Consider the following 17,347-nt stretch of genomic DNA (forward strand, 5'->3'; position numbering starts at 1 on the left):
AATAAATATGGGATCACCTCAGGATTTATCAAAGTTTTGCAGATCAACTGAGATCCATTTTACTCAGTGTGACATATTTAGTTAACCTGAACAGAAATTATTCTTAATGGAATTTATCAATGCAAATATGAGTTAGATCTATGCATTTAATATTTAGTTTTGTGTGCTTACCAGAATTTCTTGTGGCCAGCATGCCTGATGTGTAGAAAGATGGGTTTTCTATTTTACAAACAAAACTATTTTGTGTACACAATAATTTAAATGAGATACAACTGCAAATACTCTTTATATTGGAAAACAAATATTACTTTTCTGGCAGGGAACCTTTTACTGAAATGTGCTCTAAATACATTAATATATATTATCTTAATGTATTTCTTTCAACTGGAAAGGTATAATAAGCCTAAATCTTCACAGCATTAGGCAGTGAAGAGAAGCAGGCTTTCAGTGTGCCATGTACGACTAAGAACAGTAAGAGAAACAAGTCTTTCACAACAAAAGTATTGCACACAGATCCACTATAAAGCAAAACTAAAACCCCCTTCAAGTTCAGGTTAAAAGACAAGAGAAATTAACACCATCTTCAGAAAAATAAAAAAATACAGGGTTCATTCACTAGTGTAAATCTTCTACAAGCCTCTGGTGATTCAGTCATTCATGAAGCTCTTTCGCCAATTAAATCCTACCCTTGGTGACAAGAGGTATTGCCCTCAAAGCACGGGAAAAATGTGTATGGATCTTCTTTGTCATAGTATGATTCAATAAACACCAAGCAAAAATAACAGTTGTCCATAACTGCTCTGAGAGGACAACTAGCACTCACCAGATTATTTTTTTTCTTGTAAATTCCTGTTTTATGGTTACAGGCTAGGAGATCTTGCAGGCGTGTTCACTGAAAATGTGAAATATTTCTATTTCAAACAAGTATTGCAGCACATCTCAGAAAATAAATTTAAAATATTAATTTGAATGTTTGAAATACCTATAAATACTGGAATTAATACTAGAAATTGGATGTTGGCAAAAAACCTAATACATCAGGAGAGAAGAATCTTTTTGTGCTACCTATGCTCTTCTGTTCCCAGTGCCTCCTCTACCTTTGAAGTACGTAAAATGACAGCACGGAAATTCCAGTTTATCATTCTGCATCTATAAACAACTGTGTAGTCTGAACCATTTAAATCAGGTAACATTTTCTAAATAAAATATACAATTATGATTAAAATGTTGACTAATCATTACTAATCAGCAAACCCAGCGTCACTGGCAAAGATTGAAAATTTTTAACCTATTTCACACATATTAATACTGAACAGCTTGTGCAAAAGACAAGCAAGCTCTATGTGCTGTACAAATACATTTGCACACAAATATAAAGGGATATTTGTGTGCAGCATATTTGCCTAACGCTCCTGAAAAATGACAGTCCACTGCTTCCAAAGTTGATTTTCCATTGAGAAGAAACAGACCTGCTGAATGCAGCTTATTATTAACTAACATGAATAAATCAGCAGCACATGTAAGGAACTGGGTACAGAAAGCATTCATAAATTCTTTACTTTCTGTGCCTCACAGCACTCTCAGTAAATGCTTATAGCAAGGCGTGTATTAAATATTCATCTATGCTCCTGCCAGCACCATGAGCAGGAGCAAGAGGGAAATTAGGCACAATGCAAAGGGGACACAGCAATTCACTCCTTGCACATTGGCTCTGTTTCAAAGCTTACATTCTCACTGTTCTCCCTGGTGCTTGCTCTACCCTCCAGGAGCTTCACTGCCACCGAGGGGCTGCAGCCACTGTTTTGGCCCAAGGCCTTCCTCAAGGAGGCTGGCATAGATTCAGACAATAACAATAAAACACCTGTAATCAGAAAATAGAAGTATGGAGGGTTGGTTTTGCACTGGAACAAGCTTTCACTGTATTCATTTTTTTTTTTAATGAAGTGGAATCTTTTGAGTGTATTCCGGTTTTAGGTGCACAAAAGCCAGGTTGTATCACCCCCAAAATGATGAATATTGTTCAATATATAGCAAATTTGCTTTATTTCATATGCTTTTTTTAATCCAGTCACTGTGTCCTTTAATCCAATGTAGCATAAAACATTTCTTTGAAGACATGGAATGAAAAAATGAATTGCTATTATGAATTACAGTGTATAGAACAACTCAACAATTTATTTTGACAACTTACCCATTCACCTGATATATTATTCTTATCTGAGTTTACTGAACCACAACAGCAAATATTATAGAAATAGTCCAACTTACAAAGAAATTTAAAAATAGGGGTGTCTCTAAATATTATTCCTTTATGTAAGAAGAAAACTAAAACCAGAAATGTATGCAGTTATTCTCATGAGATAGCAATACCAGGAAATTTTGGAGTTTTTAATAAAGTTAACAAAAAATAAATGTTTATTAGGTAAGCTAAGAGTTCCAAAGGTTCATCTCCAAACTAAGGATATTGCACCCGAGCATAATAGTGCATCTATGAGAATTTGAAACAGTTAAATATTGGTACTAAGATATTTATATTTGTTAAAAATACAGAATTTAAACCATGGGATACTGCACTTTAGAACAGAAAACACTCCAAATCTAGTGCATCCACAGACTCACCATGAGTTTCAGTCATGAAAATCTTGCCTTGCAGGATCAGGCCACTGGCAAAGATCCAGCAACGTAATTAATTTAAGCTAGCATAACAAAAGGATCAACAAATCTTCACTGTGAACTATCCAGTTAGAATAGGGAAAGGGCAAGCTCTTATGCATGACTTTTTACTTCCAGTATTGGTTTGCAATGTAAAAGACTCAAATAATATTTTAATTTATTTTCAGATTATTTTGATCACTATCTAAAGAAAACAAAATGCTATAAAGTAAGGATAAAATGGTATGAGTTCAGACACAATGAAATTTAGATGATGCAGAGGTACTTGGTATGACACTGATTTTTCTTAGATGGTTCTATCTCTTTAACTCAAGAAAAGCAAAATCCTAAATTCTGTATGGAGGAGATAATGTAGCAATGTTTCGATGTAGGATAGTTTATTACATATGTATGTACAAATTCTAAACATGAAAATAGTGAGTAAAAGCAATCGGACTCTATTTACATTTATATTTTTTTACAAAATGTTTTTACAAGCGTATATTTTTTCTCTAGATAACAGGACAAACACATAAGATCAATCTTTTTGTATTACATACATAAATAAATATTGACTTTAAATGACTGTTATAGGAACATAATTTCTACAGCCAATTTGGGTAACAGAGAAGCATTTGTTACCTTTACTACAATATAATTAAGTAAAAAGGAAAAAATTTACATATAGAGCTCTGTTAATTACTTTGTAAATTGTACCTTACTAATATATCAGTAGAGGTAATACAGTCGTTACATTTCATGCCCACAACTGAACAATGAGTTTTGGCATGCAAACCCACATATAATCATCAACATCTGCAGGTATCCATTTACATTTTTTAAATAAAGGGTTTTCTTAATCATTGAAAACTACATGCAACAGATTATTAGTAGCATATTCCTGGTTAAAATGTACAAGTTTTGCATAACATTATTTTTAGTAATTGATGTTCACAGGTACTGATCAAAAGGGTAGGAACATAATTGGCACATAGTATAAGAAAATGAATTAATAAATAAGTCAATATCACTATGACATTTACATATACACAAAAATAAATTTTTTATGGTGTTTTACATGGAATTTAGTACTGTCTGGTTCCCCCACTTTGTTTTACAAGGTCCTGATTTACGTCATTATTCAAACTCTGACATCCATGCTTGATTTGAAGCACCACTAAAGCTCGTTCTTAACTGCGCAGGTTTACTTCCATCCCACTGACTTCCTTTATGCCAACCTTCCTGAATCATGACCTGCTTATTGGAAACTCTCCCTGACTCCAGCTGGGAGCTTTAAGATGAAAGTATTGTGAAATAAATTGACTCAGTATTAAGGTTTCTATACAGTTCTGCCAATAACAATTAGTAGAATTGCCAAATTCCCACTCACATTAGCAATGACTTTGTGTGTGACCACGCCAAGTATCAGTGTCAGCATTGCCACACCATGCCCTCAGCTCCTCCTGAAGCCATTAAGTTGAAGATGTTCAGCATTTAAAAAATAAGACTTCTTATTTATTTCCTGTGTACTATATTCTTAATGAATATTCAAGGTGGTATACATGGATGATACAGCACAAATTCTGTCTTATTTTCTCCTGCTCTATAAACAACTCAAAAATGGTCAAAAAAAAAAGTTATAATGAGAACAAACCAGTTTCTTCTTATACAAAAATCACCAACAAACAAAAAAACACTTCACAAAGCAGTTAGCAAAAATAGCATAATCTTATAATTCTCCTTTAAGAAATAAAGATAAACAAAATGAATCCTGAATTCAACTGACAAATCCATCAGAATCGTACACAGTAAATAATACATTAGTGTAAAGGTGCAGAGTATCTTAAAACATCCCAATATCTCTAATATCATTCCAATATTAACTCTGAATTACACAACATCATTAGAGAAAATAAATCTTTAACTACAGAATTAAGTAGCAAATTGCAACTATATTGCTGAACTGAATGTTTAATGTGGCTTAGTCTAGTAAATTAGGACAATACCCTGTATGATTCAGCAAACGAAGCTTTAGAATTAGGCGCTAAAGACTTCAAATCTGTACTGCTAAATTTAAAAAAAATAATCAGGAAATCACTCACAGGTGTGAATTTAGCATCCATGCATGACCTTTGCTGACTTTGTATTTTTCATTTTTGATTTGAAGGGTGACTTGAAAGGTGAGTTGATATAATTTGTAGAAGGAAAAAAATAATTTGCATCTTATCGGACTCAATACAATACACTTGATCACTAGATTTCTACTTTCAACTTTTGATTTTGGCCAGTCTAGTTCAGAACACTGAGAGGAAAACCTCTCAGTGTTCTTCAAAAGTACTCTGTTCCTTTGAACAGAAGAATGCCTCAGAGAGAATGGCATCAGCAAACAGCAACCATTTTAATTCTTCTCAGAAGGATGATTTCATGAGGACTCAGGGCTCCTAACTTCCTGCTTATCTCCAATGAACTGGCATCATTGTAACCAAGACCAATACCTATTCTTTACAGTCTCACTATGAATGAAATGTAATTTCATTAACATTAATCAAGTCACTGTAGATTTGATCCAGCACAACCAGAACAGATGGTGATTGCAAGGTTTGGACAGAATTCTTTAGAGAACACTGAGGTAATTACTTTCCCTGATCCCGTTGATCCAGCAAACACCACAAGTATCACTTCTAGACTCATCTATGCCCTGTGCAATCCAAATGTGAAAGCAGTGCTACACATCTGTCCAATGCAAATTTTGTTTTCTTTGTAAAAACATACACATGAAACACTCTAATCCTGACAAAAATATCTCAAACTTTGGCATTCTGAAAAAACTGAAAATAAAGCTTTATACTACAGATTTTTGAAATACTAGTTCATCAGCTAATTTGCTAATGTATTTTAAAAGATAGAGGAAGGAATTAAAAGCACCATAGCCTTTAATATATTTTAAGCTATTGTTAAAGGCCCAAACCATGTAGCAATAGAAAATATCTGGGAAAATTCTTGGTCACTACATGACCAAGACACCACATGAAAAGACAACAAGCAAAATAGAAAAAGAATGGAAAAGAGCCCTTTAAAACTGAAGGTAAAATTGTAAAAAAATTGTAATGAGCAAGTGATGATAAATTAATGCAGTTTCCTTCTCCCCCTGTGGTATAAATGCTGTAAACTTCAGTATAGACAAACTGAATATCTTGTGAACATTCTACTATGATAAACAGAGCTCTGATCCTCAGTTTCAGATAGGTATTTCTTAATATTTTCTTTTTCAGAAAACAGCAAACAAGGGAAATACATGTACCACTAATGTCTGAGCTCCTCTTATTGAATAGCTCAGAAAAATAAGAAGCACAGAAGAGTCTGTATCATCTGTTGGTAGAAAAAGTGGCCACTTTTGTCCAGTTGAAGTCAAGTTTTGACGTACTCAAATCAAAAATGAAAAATACAAAGTCAACAAAGGTCATGCATGGGTGCTAAATGTCTGATGTGATGATTCAAAGAGCAACAGAAACAATGCCAAAGAATTCAGGAGCACTTTGAACATCTTGAACATTAAGAGCTGATTACGGGTATTTATATGGATGTTTATTGGAAGATACTTTCCACCCTCTCAATAATAAATCCAAGCAGTTTCTGTTTACTATTGAGACATGTGTCTCTGTGTGACAAATTATGCTAGACAGTTTATATTGCACAATAAGGCAATATGAATTCCCTTATGGTTAAAAAGGGCACCCTTCTGTCTAAATTTGAAAAATGAATTAAAATAAACTATAAGCCAATGTTTTCCAGATGCCAGAATATTATCACATAATTCTTTCTGTAAGCAGACTAGCAAAATAGAGCCAATACATCCATCCTTCTGTTCTAAAGATCCACAGGGAAAAGAAATATGTGCATCAAAATTCAAAGCCAAAAAGTAGCTATACAGCTACTATAATAATAAATGTGCCTCAGAATTTCAGTTTCTAAAACTTTAATGTTAACTATTCAGATTTTTAGCTATAAAATTGGTGTTTCTATTAAAAATAATACTATACCTTGAAATATTATGTATCAAAAAATTGTAAGAAAGATTTTAAAAGTTATTCTTCTAGGACCTATCAATTAATTGCATTAATTGCCATAAATTTTAAACAACTCTATTAATTGCAATTTGTTTCTCTACAATGGTATTTCTACCCTGTATATCCTTTAACTATTAGCTATATTAATAGAAGATCTACATGATAGAACATTACCACTTTAGACCAGATGGGTAATACATATGTATCATCATCCTCCTCCATGGTGACACTAAGATTATTAAAACTGGGTATTTCATGGTTTCTGGTACTGGTATTTATTTTACATATGTGCTTATTTCAGACAAATTGAGATATTCCTTAATAGCAAAACACACTAGAGTGTAAACTGGTGACAGGCAGGGCTTTAAGTAAAATAGATAATTTAAATCCATTTATGAGAACATGGCCTCTTTTAAAAGTATGTTTACATCACAGCAAATAGTAACATTGAATTCAATAAGAGAAAAAGCTGTATACACTGCACCATTTTCACCTACTTTAAACACAGAATATGAAAACATTATAATGAACAATATAATGAATATTTTCTCACAGGTGTTGAGTTGGAGTGATCTTCAGTTTGTTGAATAGTGTTGGTACTGAAATGATACTTATGATACTTGCTGTATGATTGATCCTGGTCATGGTGCAAACATAATTCTTCATGGCTAAACTACAGAGAAGTAGATACAGATTGTACAGGATGGTACTTTCATTGAAAAACTGGGTTCACCGCTCCAGCAGATGTGCTGTTATCCAGCCTTCATTTGGGAGCTCAGTTTTTTTCCCTCAGTTTTTTGTATAAGCATCTGAAACAGTCTAATATTTCTCTGGGGATGGCTTGTAGTGATGTGGATGATGTTGCTTCAGATGAGGTCCTAAACAAAAGAACAGGAAATTATGCACTTATCAAACCCTGGATATGTAATGTAAACATTTATCCATACTGAAAAGGCTTTGTGAGACCTTCAGCTATCAGTCCTTCAGCTTATAAATGCTGAGTCTGTGCTGACAACTATGTGTATGTTCAGTCCAAGCAACTTTAGTGAGCCTTTAAAAGGACAAAACCATTCAAGCAGACAGATTTTAAACTAATTGTATTTTCTACTTGGCTTTGCAACACTGTGCTGTATTTCTCAAAAATACATGATGTGCTGGAAATGGCCATTAAGAGTTTGCTTTGCTTTAAAATATGTTTAAGCTCTAGCTATACTGGACTGAGTGAACCCAGAAAAATCTAATCTTGAAAGCTAGGTAATCCTCCAGGCTGCACCTAGAGGACAGACCAACTTTGAATCCCAAGTGCTATAGGCATGAGCCAAAGATCTGTGGCTGCAACAAATGGCAAATGTTAGACCACAGAAACTGAATGAAAGAAAGCCTGGATTTCCTGATGGACAATCATTAGGGGGGAAAAATCCAGTATTTTCACACATCTTAAGTTTATGGAATGCTACTGGAATCAGTAAAAACTCTAAAGCTTGAGAAAGGCTTCCACTCTTTACATGTGGAAGACTGAAATTTTGTAACATGCCACCAGCACATGCCAGAGCAGTGTAGTGCTTACTGTGGGGTGCAAATGGAGGAAGGTCGGGCGTTCGGAAGGATTTAATCGTGGCTGGCCCTTCCCCGCCAGTCGTCAGCACCTGAACTTCCAGGCGGTACAGCATGGAGGGCCTCAGGTTGGGCACGGTGAGTATGTAATGATCCTAAAAATAAATACACCACTTCAATTCTCAGACCATTGAAAAATAAAACATAGTTGCTCTACTCACACACATCAGTGGTTTAAACAGGTTCTATCACTGTCAGCAGCCACAAATTATTTTCATAGAATTCCGTTAAAAGGATTTAATGTATGCATCGCTGTGTTGAGTGAGCCTATTTTGAATTTTTTTCTTGCTATTCCCTTTGAAGATACATCATTTTAACCATAATACTATGGTTTCATGTGTATAAGGTCCAAGATGTTACTAGGGAAAGTGTGCTGATCACTTTAGCAATGTGCTCATCACTAAAAAATGAATCAAAATGCATTTTCTTAACCATTCTTCTTAACAAACACATTCATTACACAAACTTGTTTTTATTTTGGATTTGTATGTGGATTCTACTAATTGGTAATTTAAGTAGTGGCTGGCCTGGGGCCACTTCTGCAGCTTCTGGAAAAAAAAGGGTGACCACACTAATTTCAAATTTGTCCCAGCTACACCATAAGAATTTGTCTTCTGCTCTTAAGGTCATTTACGGCATGATGGATTCACTTTTCACTGCTCCATACCTTCTGTGGTCACTTACACATGTGCTAAATAATTTCAAAGTAATTTTATAGAAATTTCCACATGGGAATACATCTGGCTAAAGACTGACAGATATTATGGAATCAGAAGTCATTCATCTAATTCAAAATCAAAACTATAAATCATCTGCATTAAGTTGAAACAAATCACTCATCATATTCCAAGCTGTAAAGGCCCAGTCCCAGGAAGGGGACAGCTGGAGAAGTGATGCTGGACAATGTGGGCAACACGGTGTTCCTGCCACCAGCCAGGCAGGTCTGGCTAGGAATCCACAGGACAGGTGATTCTGGTTGGCACTGTACCCACCCCATGTGGGGAAGACAAAGCGTTGGGGATAATCTGCTGCTACTGCCAGAGCAGACAGTAAAGGAGAAAGGAGAGAGAGAAAAAGTGGGGGGAAATATGTTGTTTTCCTGGCAAATTACCACATATTCTGAGATGGGACTGCCTTTAACACACCTGGCTGAAGCTGTTCCAAATCATATAAAATCCTGCATGGGTAGGACAGAGAGAGGAGTGCATACATTGCACTTGTACACTCACTCTGCTCATTCAGGTGGTCCTCCAGCAGTTGGGCCCTGTGGGTTTCAGCCCTGGCTGTGTAAATACTACATTTTCAGTCAGAGTGAATGGTCCTTGGTATAAATACCCTATCTTTTGGTTGTTTCTGAGAGATAGAAGACATTGTTTCAAGTCCAATCAGAGCTTTCTGCAAGTTAACCAGGTGCTATAGACAGACACATAAAGTGATAGATAATTAAAGGCATCTCCAGCCTCTACAGTTTTAAATATTTGATGTATCATCAAGAATAGGATCTATGCTTTATACTCCAACAAGGAGGAAAAATTAAGTCCTTCCTGCTCCAACTTACCTGCAGAACCAGTGCTTGACTAAACATTACAAATGAGGCACAGACACATAAACTTAGGGAGCCACTGGCTAAAGAAAGTAACAAACAACTTACTGCTGGCAGTATCTGTGACTGGGAAATGATGCTGTTGGGTAAACTGTTCTGCCGGCTCTCTGTGGTCACTTCTGCCCAAGTGACTTGAAACCCTGTCATGGGCTGGTGAAGGTCTGCCTTAGATATCTTCCAGGAAAAATGACCAGTGATGTTACCTTCCTGAACAATGAAAGATGCAGACAGATTCTCGGGTTTGGCCAACACTTTGGGTAGAACTGGCACTATAAATTTGGAAAGAAAAAAAAAAAAAAAAGATAAGCTAGACTTTTAGAGATAATATTCAATAATATTAATTTAATTTCAGAAATCAAGGTCAGGCAGAGCTTTGTTTCTGGCGTTACACACAATGCAGGCAACTTTCCAGTGTTAATCAAAAACTTGTGTTTGATATATTCCACTGACATTTGGGGCTAAACTCAAACTTCAGATAAAATGCTCTCAGCTGCAGGTGCAGAAAAGAAAGCTATGGCATGTAAAGACCTAAGTGCCTCATTCACAGGGATTCATTCTCCTGCTCCTCATATTTCATAATACCTGAACTCAAACTGGAAGTTTTGGGACCACAAGAAAATGCACAGGGTAGCACAGAACTCCATCATTCAGCCAAAGAGTAAAATTCATGCACTAAAATTGTAGTACAAATTAATAGGGACATTCTGATTAGGGGAAAGTTATACCTGAGTTAGAGTTGCCCAGAGAGGCTGTAATGCTGGAAACTGTCAGGACAGGCATTAAGGAAAGGGCAGTGATGGCCAGCAAGGTTCTGGGTGACTTATGGAGCATGGGGGGGGCCCTTGAGAACAGGAGGGACTCAAGGTGAGAGGGCTTCCCTCCAACCAGAGAGAGGTATCCACACTTGGCAGTGCAAAGCCATGGCTGACCTCAGCCAGGACCAGCTGACCACAGAGGTCCTCTCCAACTAATAGCTTCATAATTCTGCAACTTCCATAACCCTCCAGTTACACATTGTAACAATGCTGGAAAAGATATGAGGGCCTCTATTTATTATTTGAGAGCAGATTTAACCTAAAATAATCAAATTGAAAAAGCAGTTTGCATCTGCAGCAAAACATTAAAAAAGATAGGTCACACCACCATAATCATGTTTACAGTTATCCTCCATCATTATAATAAATACAATGGGAAACAGTTCTTCCTTATAAAAAAAAAACCCCACCATGCCATTACAAATATTATTGTATGTCCAATACAATTACACTTAATTGACAAAACAGTAATAATGTTTTGCCAAAATCGATACTGTTGTGTATTTCTGTTGATTTTCACATAATCATTAGTGATATTTTTATTTCTTTTGAATCCATCATTTTCTACCCTAAACCTGTTTTTTTATTACTCTTTTGGTGATTACAAATGCTTTTGGAACATTTGGTAGTTCTCCAGATCATGCCTTACCTCCTTCAGCAGGACAATTAATATGCTTGTGTTTTTTTTCTTTAAATGCAGAGCAAGGTGGCGTAACAAAGAAAGTACTCTCAGCCTTAAAACGACCTTTAGATTTTGCAGGCAGAACAGTTACTTTGTATTTGCATGAAAATGACAGGTCCTTCAGAATAATGTAGTTTTCCTACAACAAGAAAAATGAAAATATCACATGCTGCAAATAGAGCCCAAGGAAAAAAAGAAAAAAATCATACAAACAAATTGAAAAATAACTTTGGCAAAAGATGAAAAGTTCTCTCCACAAAAAATATTTTACTGGATGCTTAACACATGCCAATGTGGTTTTAACTCAGAGAAGAAAGCAAGTATTGTCAATGTCATGATTATTTTCAGTAGTAAAATATATTAGCACAGTATTTGAATATGTCCTTCAATTCTACACAGTTCCTTCGACACATGGCATCAAAGCAACTGACTTATAATATTTAGAACAGTCTCTGTGAATGATGGCAGTGGGGGTAGCAATGTGAGGATATAAATGCTATTCGAATGAAATAAATGTAAGAAAGTTGAGTTAAGCTGCTGTAAATGACAGGCTTCATCTATGTTTAACTTTTTAAAAGCACATTTAAAGTTTGGCATAGTATTATGGATGCATATTTTTCCACTTGAGTACATTAGGTACTTCAGTATTCTTATCAGGAAGAAGTCCACAGCTAAATACAAAGCAGAAATCTCTCTTTAAGGACAGTGAGTAGAGAAGAAAACTACACAAAGTGTAAGTGTCTTGCTAAATTCTTATTGGTGTCTGAAGTACTTTTGAAAATTACAATCTGAAAGCTTTAACACAAATCATATATGGGAAAAAATGTTTGGTTGGTTTTTATCCTGAAAAAATCTCTAAAAATATGTTACTGGCAAAAATCAAAAGACTTTTGCTTTTAGATCTTTAATTCCCTTCAGAAATGTTAATTTCCTATGTTTTTCTGCATAACTCCCTCTTTTTTCTAATTGCAAATTATTCTAACCTTCACTTGGAAGGTCATTTTCATGGGACATACAGATTGTGCTGAGACTGGACTCCTTGCCTTCCACCTGCCGGAAGGGTGGTCCAACAAGTTTTATGTCTCCTTAAAATTGTGACAGGACTATTTTTATTTATAATGACAGACTGAATGAATTACATAAAATTATTGGAAATAAGGAAAAAAAGAAAAATTCATTAATCCCACAATGCATTTGGACAGATGTCCAGTCTTTCCTGACCTCTAGTGGAAATGAGCTTCTTAAATGTTCGGTTCTCCGATCTCCATAACATTTATGTCAAAATAATTTTTTAAATCCACCTCTAATATGTGCTTTGCTGACCCCATGAAGCAGTAAATCTTACAAGCTAACACCATCCTATGTGAGAAATTATGTTTTCTGATTTACTCTTTTACATGACATTAACTCCTCTGAATTAAGGGGGTAGTACAGATCAGGGTAAGAAGGAAAGGTGAATTGTGATTTTGTCCATTCTATATAACACACTAAATAAATTCTAATGCACCAATCACATTACTCTGATGTTCAAATAATGTGTTACATAGACAGATGACACTAGATTGACAACAAATTTAGTTGGAAGTACTGCCACTGCAATATATATTTGGACTGCCATGTACTTACATGGAGCTTTTCTCCCCATCTGATATCTGTCCGACTTCCAGATTTAACATCTGGTATTTGTCACCTACAGTCCTTCTTTTCTTATATATTATTCTATCTATATCTATTCTCCTCAAGGAGTCTGATCACCTGAAACTCATCTGCATGTCTAAAAGAAAACCTGGTTTATTAATTACTATTATTATTGTTCAGTATTTGCACTGTGCTAAGGTCCTACATTATTAATTGCAGATTAAGCTCTGTTTTCTATATCCTGTAGACATATAGAAGTACTTAGTTAAGAAGTTTGTCTGTTCTCATTTTCTGAATAACAAAAAAAGCAAATAAAATAGTTTAGCCTAGAGTGGTTTTAGGAAATCCAAGCAACCCAAAACCAGTCCAGATACATAATTTTTATCTTTTGCCAAGAGGAACACAAAAAAGGAAGCACTTTTACTGATCTATGTAACAGGATATTCCACATATTGTGTTATGTTACAGAACCATCCCTCTTGCTGCCCAGGAACTACTCGGAGTCAAACAGAGGGCTGAACGGAGACTTACATAAGTCAGCTCTGTTACTTTCCTAAGTCCTTTGGTGTCATTGTGTGCACAGGACTCCAGTAACCAGTGGACTTGGAATTGATTCATGCTGGTATCTAGATGATATTAAAAGAGAGGAAAAGACATGTAAGTATGTTTTCACCAAAAGACATAAAAGTATTTTTTCACCATTGCAACTCTTCTGGATTCTCTGGATAACAACAGAAGGAATTTTAAGAAATTTAATTTAAAGTAGATAAAATAGTGAAATTTCATTTTCAGATATGTTACCATATACCTCTTACATGAAAAAAATAATTTAAACTAAGCATTAAAAACAACAACCTCAATGCTGCTACTTCTAATCATCCTGCAAACAATGAGACTGACTCGGTGTCAACTGCCTGAGTGTTTATATTGTTAGAGCATTGCAATACTGCTGCCTGGCACTGCTTGAGAAATCTGTGCCCAAAGACATGTGAAAATGCCTGTAAATCTCCAAACCTTATTCTTTCAGGATATGCCATAAAACCTGTTCAAATAAAATTCTAGTCTTGACTCTTATGAGTAATACCAAAGACTTAAGTTTATTCCCATTTAAATCAATGACAAAATTTGCTGCAGTACCAATAGTATAAACTTTACACTTATTTCCAGCTCTTCTAGCTTTTTGTCTAATAATGCCTGAATAAGGAAGCAAAACAAAAGAGCAAGAAAGAATTGACAAAAGAAGGAAAACATTAGGTAGTGCAAGTAGTTCCTGACATTTTTATGGATTTCATTCTCTATACAGGGGATGCAAAATTATATTTGTTACTATTAATTAGCTTGGTATGACAGAGTCGCTAATGTGCCTGACTGTGCGTTTCAGGAGGGAAAACAAATATCTCTGACACCTTAAGGGCTGATCTGCTATAAGCAGTTTGGATTCAGAAGAAAAGGATTGTAACCTAAAGAGAAAATTACTAGCAAAGAAAACTAGCTGAAATGGCCCCTTGAAATAGATTTTTGCAGTAGCTGTTCTTCATAACAACATGTACGCTAATTAGTTTTGCAATTTCTTTGGAAACAATATTTCTTTCAAAAAGAAAACTATTAAAAATGCATTTCCTGCTTTGTGATTGCTCCCTCTCATTTGAAATAAATAAAGAAATGGATTTGCTCTTGCTTTTCTCGTCAAGTTTTCCCACTTGATGTGCCTATTGGATGAAGAAAAAAATTTATAGTGCATTTGTAAGTAAGTTTCATCCGATTTCATCTCTTCCAGTTGAATCCATTTTCTAATATCATCATTTGCTAGATGATCCTTAGGAGTTCTTCTGACCCAAACCATTCTATTGTTCTCTGATTATTTTAAACTATCTTTATGGGTGGACTGGTCTTTGCAAAGCTACAAAATGTGTATTTTCACTCGTGATACTTTTCACTTGAAATCTACAAATAAATCACTGTCCTTTGGCTAAACATTTATCCAAGCCAATTAAACCTTTTAATTGTCCAGCAGTCAGGGACTGGATAAGACACATCCCTAAGGTAGGTCACAAAATACCACTAGATGGACAGCTGTGAAAACACAAATCCCAAGCACCAAGTCCTTACAACAGCTCAGCACTCAGATATATTGGTGTAGAGGTTTACTAGGCCTCTGTTCAGAAATGTAATTCAAGGTAGAACCACAGAATCATCAAAGGGGTTGGCTTGGAAGAGACTTTAAGGATCCCTCAGCTCCAACACCCCTGCCATGGGCAGGGACAGCTCTAGACCAGGCTGCTCAATGCTCCATACAGCCCAGCCCTGTACACTGCCTGGGATGGGAAAAAATATTTATTTCCAGATACTGGCACATTGCAATCCTCTTTGTATTTTCAGGCAGGTCTACATCCATTAACTATGTGAGCTTCTACTCCCAGTTTTTCTCTTCCTTCCTTCCTACTTCTTTTCCGCATTAGCAAACTCGTAGTAACCCATTTGTAAACACCTGTAGTTTCTCATAACTTCTCTACTTGAAGAAAATAGAAGTAGGTTAAAGAAGAATATAGAAAATTAGAAACAGGTTAAAAAAACCTATCAGCTATACTGTAAACATAGGGTGAAGGTTTTTTAAATTATTTTCTCAATTTTATTTGAGCTAATGAATCTTAAATTTGATAGTATATCAAATACATATACTGAAATAAGGGGATTTTTTTTTCTTTTCAGGTTATGTATGAGTATGTAAAGGTAATCTGAGAAAGGCTTTTTTGTATCACATCTACAAGTACATCAACTGTTATAAACTGGAGGGCATAATGACAGTCAGCAAGAATAAAACTTCTTCAGTTCTCACCTCTACATTTATGATTGCTATTATCTAAAAAAATGGAAGATACACAGGTTAAATGCCATGCGTTAAAAAAGAGAAACTTAAAAACAATTCAAAACAAACCGCCCCCTTTTGAAAAATTCTGTCCTGTCACTGTCTAAAGTCTGACTAATACAATGCAATATAACAGAATAAAGTATGAAATAGAATAAGGAAGTAGCTCCAACTTGAGGCAGAAACTTTTTAAAAATAGGGAAAGGTGGAACATTGTGTGATTAAATAAAGCTAGAAGCCTGACAAGCTAAAAATGTATATGCATGCATGAAGTATGCACATGAAATGACAAGATTGTTCAAGAACTTACCTTTTAATATTTTTAAAAGCAAAAGGAGACAAAATGCATGAAATTATCTAAAAATCCCAATAAGAAACTGAGAAAAATTATGAAAATATGTCTTTGTCTTATAAAGTTGCTCATAAAGATCATTACTGTAAAGTTTTATGAAACATTATACAGCTGATTTTGTGTTTACAACACATACAAAAGAAAAGCTTCTCCCAGCCCTCCTTTCAGCAATGCCCACTATCCTAGTGAGATCACTACTATGAATTTTACTTAGCTTTTTGGGCTCAGCTCTCCAATGCAAACTGAGGGACAGGTAATGGATGAGCTCAAGCTGCAGCCAGCTGAATCTCAGCCACTGCCACCAGAGCCAAGAGTTCTGGATCAAGCTCAGCTAAGGTTCATACACTGAGCCCACAGCCACATCTTTTTCCAGAAAGTCATTTGAGTAGTTAATATGAACAGAATATTCATTACCTAATGAGACTGATTTTGGAGAGTTTTATCAGAAAACTCAGCTATTCCTGTTATAACAAATACATAACACCGTCAAGAAATTGTCAGACTGCTTCAGTCTGCTTCTCTGGTATTTCAGATGTCACAGTATCAATCTCCTCCTGAATATCTGGAGTTTTCTTGATTCCAAATTTTCAATTTTGAGTCTTTATTGAACTTTTTAACTTCATTGTTCTCATGGTTAGAATGTCTATCATTTGATACTAGAAATAGTGATGCTTGCACAAACAGCAAGCATTCTTATTTCCCAGAACTCAAAATATTTGTATAGAGACATTGAACTTCAAGGACATAATAAGTACTAGCACTCGTCTCAGCAGCTCTAAGATTGTGAAATTAGTCAACAAAATAACCACTTAAGTATGAACAGAAGACAGCTTATTCAAATAATTATTTTAAATTTACATAAAGAGAAAAAAAGAAAAAAAAAAGGCAATCCAGGACAATTACTTTAAAAATCTCTTAATGATACTGACATGGAAATTATCTCCAGATGCCCAAGCTAAAGATTTTTAGGTCTGTAAGACAAGTACACGTAACTAATCTTTTCAAATAAACTAATAGTTGATGTTAATTACTTTGACTGTGATTTTTAAAATAGATTT

The 17,347-nt window shown here is 35.1% G+C and overlaps 1 protein-coding gene across 1 annotated transcript in view; it reads right to left on the reverse strand.

Moving 5' to 3' along the window:
- Window positions 1-2,026: 2,026 nt before the first annotated feature.
- ANOS1 (anosmin 1) overlaps window positions 2,027-17,347 on the reverse strand; it is a 126,244-nt gene continuing 110,923 nt past the window's right edge. Inside the window, exons 10-14 of the mRNA XM_030280562.3 lie at window positions 13,603-13,697; window positions 11,401-11,572; window positions 9,985-10,205; window positions 8,287-8,428; window positions 2,027-7,597 (exon numbers count right to left, since the gene is read on the reverse strand). Of these exons, the coding sequence (XP_030136422.2) occupies window positions 7,539-7,597; window positions 8,287-8,428; window positions 9,985-10,205; window positions 11,401-11,572; window positions 13,603-13,697 (689 nt within the window). The 3' untranslated portion in view covers window positions 2,027-7,538. The remainder of the gene's footprint in view (window positions 7,598-8,286; window positions 8,429-9,984; window positions 10,206-11,400; window positions 11,573-13,602; window positions 13,698-17,347) is intronic.

Source organism: Taeniopygia guttata, chromosome 1 (assembly GCF_048771995.1).
Source record: "Taeniopygia guttata chromosome 1, bTaeGut7.mat, whole genome shotgun sequence".
Taxonomy (NCBI): Eukaryota; Metazoa; Chordata; class Aves; order Passeriformes; family Estrildidae; genus Taeniopygia; species Taeniopygia guttata.